At 38.3% G+C, this 20451-nt stretch overlaps 1 protein-coding gene across 1 annotated transcript in view; it reads right to left on the bottom strand.

The window, feature by feature from the left end:
* Positions 1-16969, bottom strand: part of col5a2a (collagen, type V, alpha 2a) — a 40876-nt gene extending 23907 nt beyond the window's left edge. The window contains exon 1 of the mRNA XM_044131546.1: positions 16717-16969. Within this exon, the coding sequence (XP_043987481.1) occupies positions 16717-16801 (85 nt within the window). The 5' untranslated portion in view covers positions 16802-16969. The remainder of the gene's footprint in view (positions 1-16716) is intronic.
* Between the last annotated feature and the right edge of the window lie 3482 nt (positions 16970-20451).

The raw sequence follows: 20451 nt of genomic DNA, 5'->3' as shown, positions 1-20451 counted from the left end.
TTGGACCTTATGACTCAACCTGGTTGCTAATAGTTTAAAGCAATTTAAAACAACAATGTTTTTAGTTTTAATGTCCTTCCTAATTTATTTTCATCTTGATTACTAAATGCAGAATTTGTTGTATTTTCGGTTAGATTTACATCATTTTACAAGCTGTTGGATTATTTCTAATATCTGCCGCTGCAGGGTGTACTTTCTTTTTACCACGACTGTAAAGATTTTAATAAATCACATCAGACCAAACAACACCAGAAATATCCAACAAACCTCCACAGTCAAACATCAACCAACATAAATAATTATTATTGTGGGAGAAAAAGAGACGTAATTCAATAAATTCAATTTATTCACCTGAACATCTAGAAAGGAGTTTATAAATATTAGTACAGTTAATAACTGATGAATATATGTGAACAAAACAAACCCAAAGGAACCCAAATGAGTACAACGTTGTTTTCTTCTTGTAAATTTTGTAAAAGAAATGATGAAGAAATGTTTCTTCACTACACTAAAAAACTACTTAAAATAATAAAATGGCAAAAATTGATCTCCATTTTCTTTCTTGTTGAGGTATGAGTTAGTACCGCAGCACAGCTAGCTGCTGCAGGAAGTTAAAAAAGCTTTAAAGTTTCAGTAAAACATCTACATGTCAGATTTTTTATTAACGTTTTTACAAGAGTCAAAGAGTTACTACAAAAAAGTGAAATGAAGTTAACATTCTGTGATATTATTACGATAACTGCTGCGGATTAAAACTGGCAAATTAAAAAACAGAGCAAAGCGTCATAAGAGTCTTTATTTACTCATATTTCCACCAGTATGAACAATGAAAATAAAAATAACAGCTGATAAGAGTCTATTTTTGGAAGTTAAGTTGCAGGAAACTAAAACTTTAACTCTGCGTTAAACGAGATGTTTGACTTTTTATGGCCCAATTTTCACAGAAACATCATCAAACATCATCTGCTTTGTTCAAACGAGGTAAACAATGACTGAAAATGAACTGATGAGATCAGAGCCAACGACCGAAACACATCCCAACATCTTTTTACTGCTCTTCAACGCATCGCCGTGGGAACGTGAACCATTCACACTCTGATTTTAATGAAGAGAATCCAAATCTGTTTTTATTCAACTTATTAAACCTCACTTGATTCAACAAACATTGTTAGAGAGAATGAACCAAATTCTAATCTTATTCCTGAGAAAAGGTGGAATATTTTCCTTTTTCTTTCATTGGAGCTCAAAAGAACTGAAGAACTTTCTTTTAATAACATAAAAAACTTTTATTTTTTTAATCTACAATGATTTAAACTTCAATTTCCTACAAAATCCTAACTTTTTTACACGTTTAATTACAAATACTGTATGCTTAGTTCATTGTTAGGAAGAGTAAAAATGTTTTGTGATCCACAGGTCCGTTGGAGGTGAAGGCTGCATTTATCTCACATGGAAACTGTTAACAATATAATGAGTTTTAATAAGATGGAAGCACCAAAATGCATCAAATCATCAGAATTGGACTATATTGAGATTTATTGCTTTCTCCTCCCATCCAGAAAGCAACAAAGTTCTCAGTAAAGCAACATTAATGAGTTTAAGGAACAACAATGACCGCTGGTGGAGTTAAAGCCTCGCTGACGCCGTCGACCTGCAGCTCAACGTGAGAAACGTTTCTTCGTTTCTTCGTTTCTAATCCTTCGTAGAAAACGTCACTACGTCTCGCCGAGTCCTCTGGTTTTTTCCTGTTGTGGTTTTGGGGGATTTGAATCACCTCACGTTGACAGAGTCTGAAGTTTACTGGAAGAGAAATGTAGGTTTTATAAAAAAAAATAAAAAGTGACCACGAAGCCTCACGAAGAGGGGAAACGAAGAGCAACGTTCACTTTTCACCTCCTCGTTTTCCACCAGTCAGCTTTTCTGAAACATTCAGAGCTTTTCCACATGACTTGCGTCTCTGTTCGTCAGACATCACAATCATCACAGGAAAAAATGTAAAAACAGGATCTGTTGTCTTCAGCGGGAAAGAAAAACCTTCGACTTCTGTGATGTAGCTGGCAGATGTGAGGAGCCAGGAGAAAAAGAGGCGCATAGTTTATGGATTTTTCCTTGGCTAAAATGGAAATATTCATAACGTGTTTTTGGGGGGAAGTTTGGCAGGAAGAGGTTAGAAAATGACCAAATGGAAACAGTGAGTCACTTCATTTTAAACACAAGAACAGGCTTCTGAAGCGAACCAAACTGTCTTCTTATTTGAACAATATGGGCCCAGATTCGTCTCCGCTGTTCCTCAGACCGCTGGTCCAGATGAGTTACAGCTGCTTCCTGCTTTAAACTCCTCCGAGTCGCACAAAATCATAAATCTGCCTCTGGAGAAACTTTCAGCCTGACGAACAAAAACGTGCAGCCGGTTTGTTTTTGTTGCAAAGAAACATTTTCAGGGAGAATCGGGACCAAAAACTGATTTTAAACGAGCGCTGTCCAAACGTTTCCTCAGCACATTACTGAGTCAAAAGTCAAGAAAAAGAAACCAAAGCTAAAAGAGTAAATAAAGTGACCCAATTCTTTTGTAGGAACGGGAAATTATCGCATCATTCTCCAAACATTTAAAAGGATTTTGCACATTTGCTTTATTAAACAAAAGACATTTAGTTTTTTAATTCTTTTAGGCTGAACAAATTTATATTTAGTTCTAAAAACAGGATTTAGGTAACTTTCTTTGCGATGTTTAACCAAGTTGAATAAATTAAATAAAAGCCATTTGGCTGCAGCAACGTCGGTTTTTCAGTAAAAATCTCTGGATAAATGTGGCACTACTTATAAAATTTCAAACTGTTTTCTTTCAGTTTGTCTATGTCTGTCCCTAAATAAACTCATTAAAAAAAGATTAAAAAAAACTTGGTTATAAAAAGATCAACACGTTTTCCATTCTAAGAAAAGTATGTGGTAATAAATCATTAAAAGAGAATATGTTACGGTTATAATAAGATGCGATGCTCTTTGAAAACATTTTGTTAGTTTCTCGTCTTGTAACTTGAAAATGTTCGTTTCTCAGTTTAAGGAGAGTTTGGCAACTTTTTAAATTAGAAACTTTCTTCTTAGTTTAAATATAAAAACTAAGAAGTTTTTATATTTATTATTTTTCAACTGCAAACTTGGGGCCCACAAAAAGTCAGTCCAAGGACAACAAATGGCCCCCGGGCCTCAGTTTGGACACCCTGTTTGAAATGGGAGCCACAGAAATCTTATAAATACCTAAAAACGAGAAATTTCTCATTAATTTGATTTTTTTTAAAAACTAGATAAACAAGAAAACGTTGTTTAATGAAACCTGTGCAGAACATTTTTAACATGAAAACTTTCTGTTCATAACACAATATTTATTAAAATGAGAATATTTTACGGTTAAAACGAGACAAAATACTTTTTAAACAGGAAAATGCAAAACGTTACAAACTTCCTCGTTTTAACTGTTTTAAAATGAGAGAATATAACAAAATAAGTTTCTCATTTGATTTTTTTAACGTTTAAATGAGTTTTCTTGTTTTATATTTTTGATCAAATATGAAGGTTTCTTGTTAGTTTCTCGTTTCAGGAAGTTTTAGAGTTTCTCCTCAGTTCTCATTTTAAATCTCATTTTAAATGAATTTCCCAGCCCTGTCAGTAAAACTCGGCTGTAACTTCGTGATGTAAACGGATCTCTGAGGAGGAGGAGGAGGGAGGAAGAGCAGCCAGGGAACCAGCAAGCAGCTCTCTGGTTCTCCGTCTCCAGTTGGCTCCTCTGGACGTTTTTAAAGAGCCAGCCTCAGTTACGAGCCGTTCTCATCCCGTGTTCGACCCACAGAGGATTGTGGTCTCTCTCTGAGCTCCTCCTCCTCCTCCTCTTCATCACTGTTCGGCCATCGAGCGTTTTAAACCGAGCTGCTCGCTGTGATCTAATCTCTGATGCAGTTTTCTATCCTAAAATCCAAACAATCAGCCCTGAAGGAGCTTAATGAACAACAGAGTGTGAACTCCGACCCGGGGCTTTCACTGAGGTCAGGGTCAAAGGTTAGAGCACAGGGGGAATCTCTCTCATTGTTTATAGCGTTCGGCTGGAGGGAATCGCGTTGATTTAACTGCATCTTTAAATCCAAACAACAATATTAGAGACACCAGAACCCCAGAAACCACTAAACTTTTTATTTTAACAATTCAAACATGAAATATTCCTTAAAATCCACTGACAGGCGCATTGGAAACCATTTTAACACAACCAACAAGGTTTATCCACATCCACAGCAACACAGCTTTTCTAAGTTCCTGTCGTAGCTAGCTGAGCTGCAGAGCTAACGCTAACTGATATGTAAACAAACTCAGAATCAAACACATTACAGCATTCAGTAAAATATTCCTACAGTGTGATCAAGGTTTATATTGGTAATTATTGACTTCTATGCTAATACACAGCTAGCATTCTGTTAGCATTCCATTTGCTGCTAAGCTAACAGCTTATTAGCTGATATACTAACATTGTTTATAGTACATTGTTAGCTTATCATCTAACTGTTTAGTAGCTATTCTGCTAATGGATAGGAAACATTTTATTAGCATTTAATTAGCTAAAAAGCAACAAGCGGCTAACTTTTCTGCTTGTGAAAGTTTCCAGATGTTTTCTCCCAACGCAGTGAAAACATTTTCTTCATGTTAGCTTCAATGACAAATTAAAGAAAATAGAAAATATCAAGATGTCTCTATACCTGAAACGTAGCTGCACTGTAAAAACACAAAATATTACCAAGTATTTTTGGTCCAGTTTCTAGTTAAAACACTTGTAATAAAACAAAACGGACTTAACAGCAGCTCTTTAGCAACAGCTTATCTTGAATTAATGTTACTTTACAAGTCCAGTTCTAGCAGATTATTTCTCTTATAACAGGAAAATGTTTTATTCTTAGTAAAATGGATCCGGCGCTTCTCCATCAATACTGACAAACTAACTTAAAACAAGCTCCTACAGATTGCTAAAAGGTTACTTATAAGTCTTTTTTTCAAGTGCACCAACATGTTTGTATTAGCAACTAAAGAAAAAAACTCTTGGTAATATTTAGTGTTTTTGCAGTGTGGAGCAGAAAATCCAGGCAGTCAGACGTGGGTTGGGAACATTTTTTACAGCGCTGTGGGAGTGATGTGTGTGAGAATCGACCAAAACTCAACATTACGTGACTAGAAGAGAATGTAGATGAGACAGCGTTAACGGCTACTTTCTGCCAAAGCTTCGCCAACAAAACCACAAACTTCACGTTTTCCAGAAACAAACGAATCTGTTTATCTGATGGTGACACCAAGCAGGAGTCCAGATTAACCCCAGCTGGTATTCCTAAAGGACGACGTCAGACATTCCAGACTCTACAGAGCCGTCGGTCGAACTTCCACAGCAGGTCGCAGCGCCCCAGTGTTTCACGTCTGCTAAACAAACGGCCAGAGAGGAAACTGGATTCCAGTGTAGGAAAATCCGTTTTCCTGATAAAACACAGAAATGCAACAGAACCGAGCGGCCGGGAGTCGAAACGAAATGTAACATCTGGAAATCAGATTACAGCGACACAAAGCGAAGAGAAACTCAACGGAACCAGATTTCAGATTTATTCATGTTGTTTTCAGTTTGGGATGAAACTTTGGTGGATTTTATTCAGACTGGGATTAAACGTACTTCAACTTTTTCCAACTACAGACATAAAAACATTTCACTGGAGTTTAATGTGACAAACACAAACTGGTTAAAAAAACCCGATACACGATTCAGAACATTTTTACAAATAAAAAACAGCTGCTGGTACTGACCCAGAGGGGCTGAATACTTTGGAAAATGAACTTTTATTTGTAGAAAAATGTTTTGAATCATGTTGAATTTTCTTTGTTTTTCACATTAAATTATATTTATGTTTGTGGGAATAACTTGAGGAAATACTTTTGTACATTTTTGAACATGAAATGATTCCTCACTGTAAGGATTGAAAGCCATGTTTTGAGAATAAAATCTGGATTATAACGTCTAAAATGACAATTGATAAAAGTTATTTAAAGCGTTTGGGTTTGTTGAGGCTTACGGCTCTCTGCCCAGGGCGTCCTGCTGTCTATGGGCGGCCCACAAAGATAAAAACAGTTTTCAGATCAGTTTTAACCAAAACAACTTTATAGTCTTAAGTGACATTAAAATAAATAAAACCTTTATTCATTTAAAAGAGTTGCTGTTTTTTCGTGTCGTTTTTCAGACGACCTTTCTCGTTAAACACGGACATATTTTGTTTTCAACGGGATATGAAACTCTTTATATTTCATATTTAAGCTTTTTGTGCATATTGACGTGTTAAATATCTATAAAATGCTTGAATCGTTCTGTCAGTTCTGAGAATCAGTGAAATGAAATTCCAACGTTTACATGATTAAAACTTTTTGCTCTGATATGATTAAAGCAGAAAATCAGCAGAATGTCAAACTGAACACTAAACATCCTTAAATCCTTTTTCAGATTTTGTTTTTCTGTTTTAAAAATGATCTTTAGACCTCGTTTATGTTCAGCTTTCAGATACACCAAACATGATGTTAGCAATGTTAGCTTCCCAAATAAACCAGCTCTTTCCAGACCTTCAGCATGTAAACACAACCAGATGCAGCAACAAGTTGCTAACACTCTAACTGATTAAACAAGTGTTGCTTTGCTTTTTGTTGTCCCCAAATTGACCTGGATTTTATGACTCTACAGTGAGAACGGGGGAATGTAATTTCATTTTAATGACCTGTAAGCTTCGGCTTCATGAAACCTGGAGGTTATTTTCAACCTCCAGGTTTCATGAATATAACCAACAGAATCGGGTTTAATGGATTCCACTTCTGCTCTGCAGCATTTAAATTAACATAAAACCTCTTTATGCTCTATAACTGTCTGCACACAAATGTTACTTTGGGATTTCTCACCTTGAAGAACCTCAAACTGTTATTAAGGCTCCTAACATTTTAATGCTGATGACAAACAGCTGCATTTGTCTTTTAAGCCCCACTGGTTTGGTAACTCATTTAATCTGGCAGATTAAAGGCTGTCTGGCTGATAATTTACACTCTTTTTAATTCCAGTCAATCAAAAACAATAATCAATAAAATGGACATTTAAAGTCAAACAGAATGGATCAGTTTCCTCTGTGGTGAACCTCAGGGCTCTGATTTGGGCCCTTTTAAGAATCTCTCATCTGACTGCTACACAGATGATATTAAGGTTTACATTTCATTAGAGCCTCATGAAGTCTCTAATCTGAACATGCTAATACTGTGTAAAACATTAGACGGCTGGAAATGTTAAATATTAAAAACTTTAGTTCTTGTTAGCGCTCCATAACAGCAGATTCTGCCTTAACGTGGATTTTTTTCAACAGCAGATCTGAAATAAGATGCAGCTTGGGAAGCTGAAATAACTTGCCATGATTTGCAAAGCAGCCAATCCAGAAGCTACATTTATTTTCCTTGACGGTGATTAGTAAGGAAGACTGAAGGTGTTAGCTTTAGCAGTAGCGCTAAGATGATTTCCACTGGAAGTACTGATGTATATGAAGGTTCATCTGGTGTTTGAACAATTAAAATAGGCAGTTATTATTGTTTTAGAGGAGTGAAACAAGTTAATTAATTAAATTAGGTAAATGTAACGTCATTCAGCGCTGAAAACCGACAGAATCATCATGAGGTCGTAACAAGACAAAGTCATAAAAGTCAGATAAAATATTCTGATGCTTTGAAAACTATCAGTTACAGTTCAGCTCCAGATGTGGAAAAGTGACACAAATCGGATCTTTGGGGGGATAAACAGAGCAGAACTGGGACAGATTGTCTGCTGAATGTAGCCCAGATTAGAAGATCCCAGTTCTGGATTCCTGGGCTTTAACTGGTCCAGAACCACCAAACATCTGCAGGCCTTTAGGTCTGGTGTCTCTGGTGGGTTGATGAGGTCATGTGACCACGGCGATCACACCATGGGGTCAGATGTAAGTCTGTGCACTGAAGACATTAGCTTTAGCCGTGGAGCTCATTTCCACTGCAGGTCATCATGCATGTTAATGTACATTTGGCGTTTGAACAACAGCAAATATACCATAATTATCCTTATTGACAAAATGTTTGAGATGTTTTTACGTAGTAAATCACTTTGAGCTGCCGTGTTGCTGAAATGCTACATAAATAAACCTGATTGAAATCATCGTAAAACGGTTTAATTGTTACTTTCTGACCTTAAAAGTTGCTTGTAAATAAAGTTTTACTCTTCGCCACATTTCCATCCCATCAAGGTGTTCGCTGCTCCTCAGGTGGAGAACAGCTCCGAGTTGTTTTATCAGACATCCCAGATGTTTGGGTCGTCGTCCAGCGCCACCGGCACCAGATTTATTGCTCCGACCTCAGCGCTGCAGAACAACTCAAATGGCCGCCGGAGGCTCTTCGTTTCCAAATCCCTCTTCTTCCTCTGCATTAATCTGGGTTTTCTCATATCCCCTCTTCCTTCTGCCTTATCCCTATCAAAACAAGCTGATTTTCCCTCTTTGCACAGATTTTCTACTTTCTGATTCAAGAAACAAAGCAGATGTTCTGAAGTCCGACCAGAACCAGAACCTCACAGCTGAACCCAATTAGATTTCATTGGCAAACGTCTGGGGAAATCTTTGCATCACGGTTTCTACGAAGCTGCGCTCCGAGTCACATGATGGTGTAAACAGAAATACAGCTTTAGGTCCTGGAAGACAAACTCAACGTCAGAGGAGAGTCTGTATTTATGGAGAAGCAGAACCTGAGGTGTTCGGGCCAAAACAGTCGGCAGGATGTTGTACTGACATTCCAGGATCATCCGTCAAACAAAACCCTTGAACGCGTTCAGTCCAGACTCAGAAACGAGGCAACGACTCTCAGATTAGATGGAAGCCAAAGTCTTTCAGGAAAGGAAGAAGAACTTCACCGTCCTGTCAGAGGAAGTCCTTAAAGTCCATTTCTAGTAAAAGACGGAGACATTGAGTACTGATTGGTTTTCATGTCGTTTCCTTCAGTGGTTCTTGGTGCAGCGCCCCCACAGGCCAGGAGGGGAACAGGTTAGTTTGACTCAGAACCACAGCAGCTGGAGGTGGAGCTGATGATGAAACTTTGGTCTCTGACCAGAATGAGTCTAAAACACCAACAGACGGTTTATCTGCTAAAAATAGTCAATTTGTGGCCCAGTTTGTTTAGTACAGCAGGAGGTTCAATCCCAGTTACATATTCATGCAGAAAAAGTTTCTGTTTTATATTAATATTCCTGAGTGCAACTTCCTTCGTCCCAGACGCTTTATATGGAACACCTATATTGTCGAAACTCATAAAAGACCCACAAAAACAGTGATGTTCCCTGATTGTGGCCTTACAGTTCATGCTAGCTGTAGCCTAAGATTGACAACATGGATGCTTCTCCAAATTAAATCTTTAATTAAATTACATTGTGTTGTTTTTATCTCAGCTCTAAAATCTCAGTGTTTCAATAAAACCCAACTTGTTGGTTGTGTCTCTCTGAAGGCTGTAAACTTACAATTTTAAAAACGTGGAAGCTCATGAACTTTGTTGAACTTGGTCATTTCCTGGGATGAAAGGTGAACATGTGGCTCTAATCTGGAAGATATTTTCCATGCAGAGTTATTCAGTCGCTCGGGAATGAAGGAAATCTAAATAAGTTCTCGCTGTTACTCATTTTATCTGCAGATCACCTAGGGAACGACCTTTGACCTCCGCTGATGCCCAACAGTCGGTCACTTCCTGGCGTTTGCACTCAGGCTCCTCCCCTTGACCTTCAATGTCTTATTCAGATCATCAACAGCTGTGTGGGATGCAAATACGGAAGGCTTAACCTACCAAAATTGACAAATTATTTAAGGAGGAAATAAAACAACATAAAATGAAAGTAAACATGTGTAGTAATTATTTACTTATATGCATATTTATTTTGTGTTTTATTCATTTTCCTCAATTATTTATATTTCCTCTTTTTATTTTGTCATTTGATTTTTTTCCTGTTAATTTTTCGTTACATGCTGCTTTATTTCCACTTTTATTTATTGTTTTATTTCTTTATTTTTTATATTCCTTGTTGTATTTCCTCTTATGTCCTCATGTGCTTATTTTTTGCCATTATTTTGGCAAGATCAGTCCTCCATATCCAAGCAGTTTAAAAAGGCATAGTGAAGAACTTTGGCTGGTCAGATGTGTTGTGGAGACATTTTCATTCCAGCTCTTCACTTATTAACAGGAATATTTGTTAGTGGGAGATAAAAGCAGAAGAACATTCCCAGTTAAACCATCAGATTCAGAGGAAGTTCCAGTTAAGCAGAACTTCCTGAGTTGGATCCCAGAACGTTTTCATCCTGGCTTTTCTTCTGAATTTAGACTCCTCTTCGTGGCGCTGAAACCGTCCGATGTTTGAAATTTGCTTCATTTTCTCCTCCAAACATCAGGGAAGATCTTCCAAACAGCTTCGTCTCTTTGCTCTGTAGTTAGTCGTCCAGTTAAAGGAAGTCTGTCATAAACTGCGGCGCGTTTCCAGCTGTGTTTTGTTCTGTGCGCCACAGAAATGATACGGTTGCTTTACAGCCTTTAGGTTTTGCATGTAAACGGCGCGGTGTGGCTTCGTGTTTGTCCACAAAGATCAGACATGTTTGTGTTTGAAGGAGTTCGTGTGATCACTGGAAAACCGGCAGCAGGAAAATGAAACCATTTGGAGGAATCTCTGAGGTTAAATGTCGGCCATGAGTCGCTACGTAGACGCAGACGTTTCCACGTCCGGCTGAATGGGAGCGTGAAGAGGACAGAGGCATCGTTGTGTTCAAAGAAAGAAACTTTCTGTTTGCTGAATAAGAAACAGTCCCAGCAGTCGGCCACGTTTTCATCCCAACAACAGAGAAACTCTGATTTAAGACCAGAACATTAACGGTGGCGCGTCGTTTCTGAAACATCATCAAATGAAACTTTAAGAGTCAAAGTTCTTTTTATCACTTGTTTTTGAATCAGACAAAAAATAAAAACATCAAATTTTTCATCATTTGTATTTTAGTCTCAGCTCAAACATATGAAAAGGGAATATTGGCCACGTTTGAATTTAAGATATAATCAGCTTTACAGTAACTGTAAACCTGAGTTACTGCTCCTCGTTTTACAGAAAGCCATTAGTGTCAAAAATAATCTGTAAAAACTGGATGCCGTTTGTTTCGTGGAACTACGTATTACTACGTTGTAAAGTGATACGTTGGTAACAGAATGTCTTGTTTTTCACAACCGCGTTGTAAATCTCAACGTACGAAACAAAAATGACAGGAACAAACAACAGTATCAAAAATCATCCATCTCAACATGAAGCCACGTAAATTCTAATTGAGTTAAAAAATAATACAATAAAATAAATTCATAAATAACAGGATGTAATTGTTTTACAGTCTCAACTTGTGGTCAAGTCATTCTAGCATTAAAAAAATAATTTTTAGAACTCTGTAAATAACTGGACGTCATTTTTATTTTGCAACTACGTTGTGACAACATTCTCATTTTAATTACATTTAAAAGCTGTTTTACATCACTTGCATCCTGTTAATGTAAACTTTCTTGTTTTTCTGAAATATAAAACTCATTTTGGTAAAACGACTAACGAGAACCTTTTTGTTTCTATCTCTATAATCTGAAAGTCGCTCTTGGATTTACTTCAGAAGTTTTGGTTGATCTGCTTGTTAATTGTGGATTAGATATTCTTATACAAGATAGTCTGACTTTATGTTGCTGCAGCCTTATTATTATAAGGTTGTATCAACTTTTATATAAAGTTCTCATTTATTGAGACTCACAAGAGAAATTTAAACATTTTCTATGTTTAAAAAATTTATTTTACACTAAGAATAAATGAGTTTTTCCTTGTTGTGCAGCGGCTGCATGAGGACCACCCACAGACTCTCGTCACCATCAAGGTTTTCAGACGTCCAACAGTCTGCGGGGAGCCTGAACACACCGCTGGCCGCAGCGTTGCCCCATGTCACCGCGCCGCTCTGTTCATTTGCCCTCTGGGATTTTAATACGCCACCGAGGCGCAACGTAGAATTTATCCCCGACCAAAACCTGCAATTATGGCCAAGTGTCACCAAACTGCGGCTCTAAAACACAGCAGCACTTCGGCTCTTCCAGGACAAGCTGCTCACTGCAAAGCAACGAAGAACCTCTGGACGCCTTTTTGGATTTTAATGAGATTTTAACACTAAAGTTCACATTCAGTTTCTACAGAAGCTCTTAGTGAAGCGTGGACGCTGGAAAAATGTCCGGGGGAAAAACGATTCTAATCTGCTGTGAAAACCACAAGCAGCTGCAGCTGAAGGCTTCATGGAGCCATGTTTGTTTCTCTGGACTGTCACTGCTGCTTTCCAACTGTTGACAGAGATAATATTTGGCTCTGAAAGCAACACTTACAGAGTAAAGCAGCACAACATGCTGTGCTGGTCCAGTACCGGATCCAGAGTCACGTGGGAGGATCAGGTTTGAAAATCATTTAGAGACAAACGGTGATAAAATCCAACCAGAAACGTTTGACTTCTGCAATCTGACTGCTTCACCTTAAAACTACTTAAAACAACTTGGATTTCTTAAATGTTTACTTTGTTTCCTCTGAAACTAAAAATCCTGCATGAACCGTTTAGCAGAATTCATTTTTCACTAAGAGAAATCTGAAAAGTGTGGCGTGCATTTATGTTTGGCCTACATAAAAACTTTAGCAGGTTTTCCTTTTATTTAGGGGTATCAGAGTAAAGCTACGTTTCATTTTCCTCAATTAAATATTTGAAAATATTTCACGTCTTATTTTCATGACTTCGTTCTGTATCATTTATTCTCAAAATCGTTATTCTTGTATTTCCGTCACATTATTCTGTTATTGTTCTCGTCTCACTTCTCTTTAAGCAGTTCCTGTTTTTCTGCTGTTATTTTTTCTATTGTCATAAAACTGCCAGAGCAGAAACATCTGGAGTGATGTCTTCATCAGTGTTTCCCACACAGCGATCCTCGCAGGCCGTGTGATCGATCGCTGCCCTCGCCAACCCGGCCAGACGCTTCGCCACCGGACAGCCGTTGATCCCGGACCCGTCTGCCGACCCGGCAGGAGAAACTGGAGGCGTGTAATAAAGTCATAGCTGAAAAATGCAGCATGTGTTGCTAATGGAAGCCGTCTGCGGACCTGGCCCGGTTCTCATGTCGGGTCGTTTTCTGGCTGCGGTAGAAAACGACCCATTTGTTGCGATGTCAGTGATGTGGCAACAACAACTGGAAGCAATTTGGAGAACCAACATGAGGGTGACGTCATGTTAGTTAGTCTGCAGCGAACACTTCTGACTTGTTTTTAATAAGTTTTACTGCTTCAGTCAGTCCTCTCTGCAGAACTGTGGTTGAAGAAACAAAGAACGACTGGTTTTTATTACCGAAGACAGAAAGAGGCTTTACTGCCATTTTATTTCAGGCCTCAGCTCCCTCTCAGAATATTATTGCAGCTTTTCTTCGTCGTCTTCTGGGTGTAAAATTGTCCGTTTTATTTAACCCGATTCCTGCTGACGAAGTTTACAAGACGGCAGAAACTCAACTTTCTGTTTTGTTCAGATTGTTTTGACTCAAACTGTAACAAAAGATGATTCCAGCAGCTTGATGCACAACAGGGCCGGCCCAAGATTACATGGGGCCCTGGGCCGGGTTTGATTTGGGGCCCCGGCTTCCAGCTCTTTTAAAGTGTCGACAATAAAGCAGAGAAACAAAAAAGATACATTTGCTGTTGTTTCTGTTTTTACTGGATGAATACAAATAAAAAAAGTCCATGTTAAAACCCTAGTTAGAGTTTATGGAATATTAATAATCAATCAATATTAATAATCAAATCTGATGAAGTCGACAAACAGCTGGAGGAAAACAGATATTTATAAAAACTGACCAGATTTAAGAAAAACATATTTGTGTTTACATTGGAACATGGCTGACTCGAGATTTAGGCTCATCCATCCATCATCCATCCATCATCCATCCATCCATCCATCATCCATCCATCCATCATCCATCCATCATCCATCCATCATCCATCCATCATCCATCCATCCATCATCCATCCATCATCCATCCATCCATCATCCATCCATCATCCATCCATCCATCATCCATCCATCATCCATCCATCCATCATCCATCCATCATCCATCCATCCATCATCCATCCATCCATCATCCATCCATCATCCATCCATCCATCATCCATCCATCATCCATCCATCCATCATCCATATGGATGATGGATGATCTGGATCCATCTGGGTTAGGGGTTAGAGTCAAAGCACAAAGTCTGTGGATAAACTCTGGAGGACGGAGGGATGGATGATGGATGGATGGATGGATGGATGATGGATGATGGATCCATCCATCATCCATCCATCCCTCCGTCCTCCAGTTTATCCACAGACTTTGTGCTTTGACTCGATTCCCAGTCGACTTTGTTTTGTTTCATTTAGTTTATGTCGTAACATCTTATATTTGTCCACAGGAAGTGACATCCTCCATGTTTAATTCCAAACAGGAAGTTGTGGTTTTGAAGGATTCCGATTGGCTGACGTAGGTTTTAGCTTTGCACTATACTGCCCCCTATCTGTTAGGCATTTCAACAACAGTCGTAGTCAGAAAACCTTTCTGAAACCAACACCATGTTGTTGTTTTTACCCTGTGGAAGAGAACACCTATAATTTTAAAACTGTTTAGTCAAATCTAAACTAAATTTGAAGCTTCAAATTAGATTATCATGAGATTAATCCAGAATGAACAAATTTGATCCATATTCTCGTGTGGTGCCTCGTGTGCTTATGCTTTGGGCCGGCTCTGTCACAGCTGGAGTTCGTTTCTGAGAAAAGAGCCTAAAAGTTTTCAGTTTTAACCACTTTCTTTATGATGAAAGAATGGAAAATAAAACCGGTGACTGTGCCTTTAAATCTTTTCACAGACGTTCCCAAAGTGCCGGTGAACCACATTTTCCCCCCCAGCCTTCAGCCACCCTGAACTTTCCAGTTTTCACAAAGTCCAAACGCAGCCGCCCCCTCCCCACATATGGAAAGACGCTCAGCAGGCTGCTGCACCGTTTTATGGGCCCAAACAGACAAACAGGAGCAGAACGAACCAGAATCCAACACGATTCAAACAAAGGTTTTATCGAAGCTCCTTTAATTTCCCTTAAGAACGATCCGCCATGTTGATGATCCTTGAAATGCAGCGTCTGAACCCACAACCTGAGCGTTTGTGGGTTTAAAGGTTTTAAAGACGTATGGAAATGATGATTCTACATGAAATTATGCTCAAACATTCAAAGTATTTTCTCAAGAAGATGTTTTGTTTGTTGCATTTTATTCAGATTTGTTGAGATTTAAAAGCAGTTATTAAATCTCCAGTTGATCCGATCTACTGGAGTTAAAATTATACTTTATGATTGTAGTACGATGGAGAATCAGGGCCAGACTAAGATCATATTGTTTTTGAAATTATTGGAATAAAATTTTAATAATATAAGAATAAACTCTGAACATGATGAGAATAAAGTTGTAACAATACCAGAATAAAGTCGCAATAATATGAGAATAAAGTAATAATAAAACATGGGGGTGTTTTATCATGAGCCGTCATAATAAAACACTCAATTTGAGAGTGAATAAGGTTGTAAAACTACAAGCGTAATGTTGTAATTTTATTGGAATAAAGTCCTAAATAATTGTAACACGGCAGTAAAGTGGTAAAAATTTGGGAACCAAAGTGTAATAACATCAGGATAAAGTCACAAACGTAATTTTTATGTCATTTTATGAGAATAAAGTTGCAAAAATATACCATAAATAAACCAACTGGACATAACTCTGACCACTAGATGGCGACTAAACTGTTCCAAGATGGCCTCTAGTAAATGTAGATAAAGCATCAACTGACAGTTCAACCGTCGTCAGAACAAAATGTCCGTCCATCATCTGCAGGTCAAAACTTCAAAAAATGGAGAAGCAGCGAAACGAGTGAACGACAAAAAGAACCACAAAACTAAGAACAATCATAAAACTAGACACTGGACAGTTTTTCATGCTTTAACCGACAAAGTGAGGCATCATAAGTGAAGGTATAAAGTGTGAAACATCGTATTTTAAAATGTCTATGTCGAGTAACTCCTTTACAGCGCCACAAGGTGGCGCTCTACCAGTTCCACAGTCCGTAAAACTTCGTGACTCTTCGTGACTTTTATAACCTGTAAAGACCTGCAAACTAAAGCTGATGATGAAATGAAAGAAAACCAACAATTATCCACTTATAACAACAACCAGAACCATCAGCCGACGAGACGGATCCAAACTATTCCTGAAACGAAGTAAAACAGGAAAACTCGTGAGAATCCGACAGCGCCTCCTCGGCTATCATCGCCCCGAGTCGGAGGCGTGCCGGCTCTCCTCCCAGGTCCACAACCAGGTCCAGAGATGCTGCTCAAGCCTCCCAACGAAAGGCTAAAAATCAGAAATAATCCACTTTGACGGACGACAAACCCTCCTGAGATGTGTTTGAACAAGCCATGGAAAGGAATCCAACAGGAAAATCTGCTCAAGCTCAGCTTCACCTCTAACATCTTTACAGCATTTAGGTGTTAAAGTCAAACACTTACCTCTGTCCACCTCCTGACATGTCACAATCAGAACCTGCGAGACCGCCAGAAAAACCAAAGTCCTTAAACGCACACAGATCATCATGTCTACAAGGCAGACATGAGCCGTCCCGGTGTGCAAATCAAAAATAAAAAGGGGGGGAAGAGGGAAAAGTGTTCAGGTTGTCACAGCAGCACCATGAATACGGAGATCGTCTCCTTGTAAGCAGACCCAGCCCAGACTGCCTGAGTGCCTTTTCTCCTGTAGTTACAGCTTTAAATGAGAAGAATGCTGGCAAGCCTAATTTTCCTCCCCCTTTTGTCGGCCCTCTCCCATCCCCTCACGCAGAACTACACCCATGTTCACAGGACCTTCCAGCAGAGTTACGACAGCGTGGGTTTCATCACGCCTCCATTTCAATGTCTAATTCAGTTTGTCTTCATTAGTGTGTTTTACCAGCTGTGGTAACAGTTTAAAGTATTCTGATTATGTATACATCAATGAATACTTAACACACAAAACCATTTACACAACAATGTTGAGGAACCAACTGATTAGATTTTTGTCTTCTTTCCAAACCTTTGCTGTCGCCATTTTGTGGACTAGCAAACTAGCATACTAGCATACTAGCATACTAGCATACTGGCATACTAGCAAACTAGCATACTGGCATACTGGCATACTGGCATACTAGCATACTAGCATACTAGCATACTAGCATACTAGCATACTGGCATACTAGCAAACTAGCATACTGGCATACTAGCATACTAGCATACTAGCATACTAGCATACTAGCATACTAGCATACTGGCATACTAGCATACTAGCATACTAGCATACTGGCATATTAGACGGCTGACGTAAAGGGAAAAAAAATCAGTTTCACATGAAAGCCTTTCGAATCTGTGAATCTAAATCCATGTTTTAGATTCATAAACATGGAAAAAAAGGAAACTATATGTACATATGCTAATTGTTTCAGTATTTTATAAACTTTTTTTTAACCATTTTTATGTATTTCAGTTTCTGTTATTAGTTTTAGTTAATGTTAATAACCTCAATCCAACATTAATAAATCTGTCGTGTTGACGAGTCCATGGAGTGAAGCACGCTGCAATGCGTTAAGGGAACTTGAAACTGCTACTGCGCATGATTACCTAGCAACCGGCTGTTGCTAGGTAACCACAGAGCAAGCAAATTAACAAAAACGTTAAGAAATTTAGTAAATGATTAATTGTTTACATTAAACGTTAACAGTATTTGCTGAAGGAACGACATACTGAGAGCAGAAATTGTACAAAAAAAGTATTTTTTCTTTTTTGCTCCACATCTGAAATATTGTTCCTGTATTTTTTTTTGCTCTGAATAAAGTTATCAGTAAAATAAATCACTGAACCTCAAACTCTGAGTCGGAAAGTGTTGGCATCCATCGAATTAAAGTAGAAAGTTTTTCCTGCCAGCCTCAGGGACGCTCCCATCAGACGTGGCGTTCCCCAAGGCGCCCATCTTAGTCCCGTGCTTTTCACCTTATTTTGGTTTTATTTCATCTTCATGATGATAATTTATCTCCTCCAACAGAAATCCACTTGAAGGTCATCATGGATTTTGCAAACATTTTAAAAGTTGTGGCTCTCACTAAACATTCTCAGAATGAAACCAATAAACCTCAGAAAGTCGAGGAAAATGTTGCTCAGAATCCTTTTAATGTATTTCCATAAATGAGGGTTAAAGAGGTTTTGCTGTAAACCAAACCAATTACAATTTCAACAACTTAGGTCAGAAAAGTGGCGTAAACAAAGCGTCTCGTTTCCACTGAGCGTTTTCAGCTCGGGTCGCTTTGGTATAAATAGTTGGAACAAAATGTTCAAAGTTGTTTGTTGCCCCATAAACACCCAGGCAGAGCGGCGAGAGGAAGCAGCTGCTGGACACTGAACCAGGTGACGCTGTCTGTCCGTAGGGACGAACCCGCTGTCTGTGGCTCCGCCCACAAAATGGAAGAGCAGCAGAAACAACATGGCCGCCGCCGTTGGACCGGCTGCCAAGGAGAGAGTTGATGATGTGGGAGTGAATTTGTTTAGCTTGTGGTTTCTGCCTTGATGGCTTGTAGACAAACTGTGTTGGCATTTGATTGGTTGGAGAGATAATAGCAGAGCAGGCGGTTAAATGCATGAACTGAAACAAGATGGCTCCATTTATTTACTGTTTCCAAACAGGAAGAGACCTGTTTGTAACCTCTTTTCAGAAACAGATGATTTTAAATATTTATGGCAGAAACTGTTAAATGGCCTAATGGCTCCATTCTCAATGAGAATAAAGTAATTATATTAACAAAATAAAGTTATAATAAGCAGAGAACAAAGTCGTACAACAAATAACAGCAGAATAACATCTTAATATTACAGGAATAAAATCAAATTAATGCAAAAATGGTCAGAATAAAATAAAAATATGAGTATAAAGTGTTAATAATCTGAACATAAAACCTCAATTTTACAAGAATAATGTCAGATTATAAAGTCTTAATATTACGAGAATAATTTAGTTAAGATAATCATTTTAATTATTACCAGAATTAATTTGTAATTTTATGAGAAAATTAAAAATACACTTTGGTTTCTGTTTTACAGATAAAGAAACATTTTTAAAACATCAGGATCAAATTATTACCTGTCCAGGTTTCTTTCTTATTGTTTTTAATATTGTGACTTTATTCTCATCATTTAGCGTTTCGGCTCCAGTTCTCTGAAACCAACCAGTTTAAATCCAGCATGAAGTTTTCAGTGAAGTTTGTTGGTTTTCAGAACGTTTTCCATTTTGTTCGTTCTGCAGGAGGGAAGAAATAAACCCAAACTGCAGCTGGCTTCACTCATCACGTCTCTCCTCCCACCGTTTGAAACATTTCTTTCTTCCTCTCAGTTCAGAGTGAGATCAAATTACCGTCGGCTTTTCTTCCTCAACTCAAACTGTTACAGCAGAACATTCTCCAGTAATCTGCTGATTCAGCTGAACGTTGGCAGCAACGCGTTGCCTTAAAGTCTCCTGAAAACATGGCGGCGGTTTGTGGCGCCGCCTGACGTTGAGGGTTTGGTTGAGTTTCATCAGAGGCTGCAGGCGGACGTGGAGACGGGCCGTTCTCTGGTAGCTCCGCTCAGAAATGAGTCGCAGAATGGAAATGATTATCTGCGAGTCTCCAGGGTTACGTCAGCCAAAACGCTGCAGTAAACATTGTGCTAGTCGGCGCTCAGGGACCCAGGAGTTTGATTCATTAGAGAGATCTTCACTCTGCAGGATGGCTGTTCTCATCCAAGCTGCAGCAACCAGAGAAAATGTTCCGGTTTGGGCTGGAAAATATTCAGCTAATGAAATATTTAGCTTCAAGCTAAGGATTTTGTTAAAATAATTGTAAACTAAATATTTAGCTACAAGTTACAGCTAGTTTGAAAGCTAAATGTTTAGCTAACTAAATATTGACCTCTAAACTAAATATCTAGTTAGCAAGCTAAATGTGTAGCTTGCTAACTAGATATTTAGCTTAGTAACTAAATATTTTGATAGAAAGCGACATTTATTAAGATAAATACTTGTAAACTAAATATTTAGCTACAAGTTAAATATTTACTTTGCTAGCTGAATAACTTGCTAACTAAATAATCAACTTCATTCCTAAAATGTTTCTCCAAACTAGATATTTACATTAGCAAGTAAATATTTAGCTGCTATCTAAATATTTACCTCCAAATGTATCTATAAAT

The sequence above is a fragment of the Gambusia affinis genome, linkage group LG11 (genome assembly GCF_019740435.1).
Source record: "Gambusia affinis linkage group LG11, SWU_Gaff_1.0, whole genome shotgun sequence".
Classification (NCBI taxonomy): Eukaryota; Metazoa; Chordata; class Actinopteri; order Cyprinodontiformes; family Poeciliidae; genus Gambusia; species Gambusia affinis.
The sequence above is the reverse complement of the archived record's forward strand: the minus strand, read 5'-3'. Positions and strand labels throughout refer to the sequence as shown.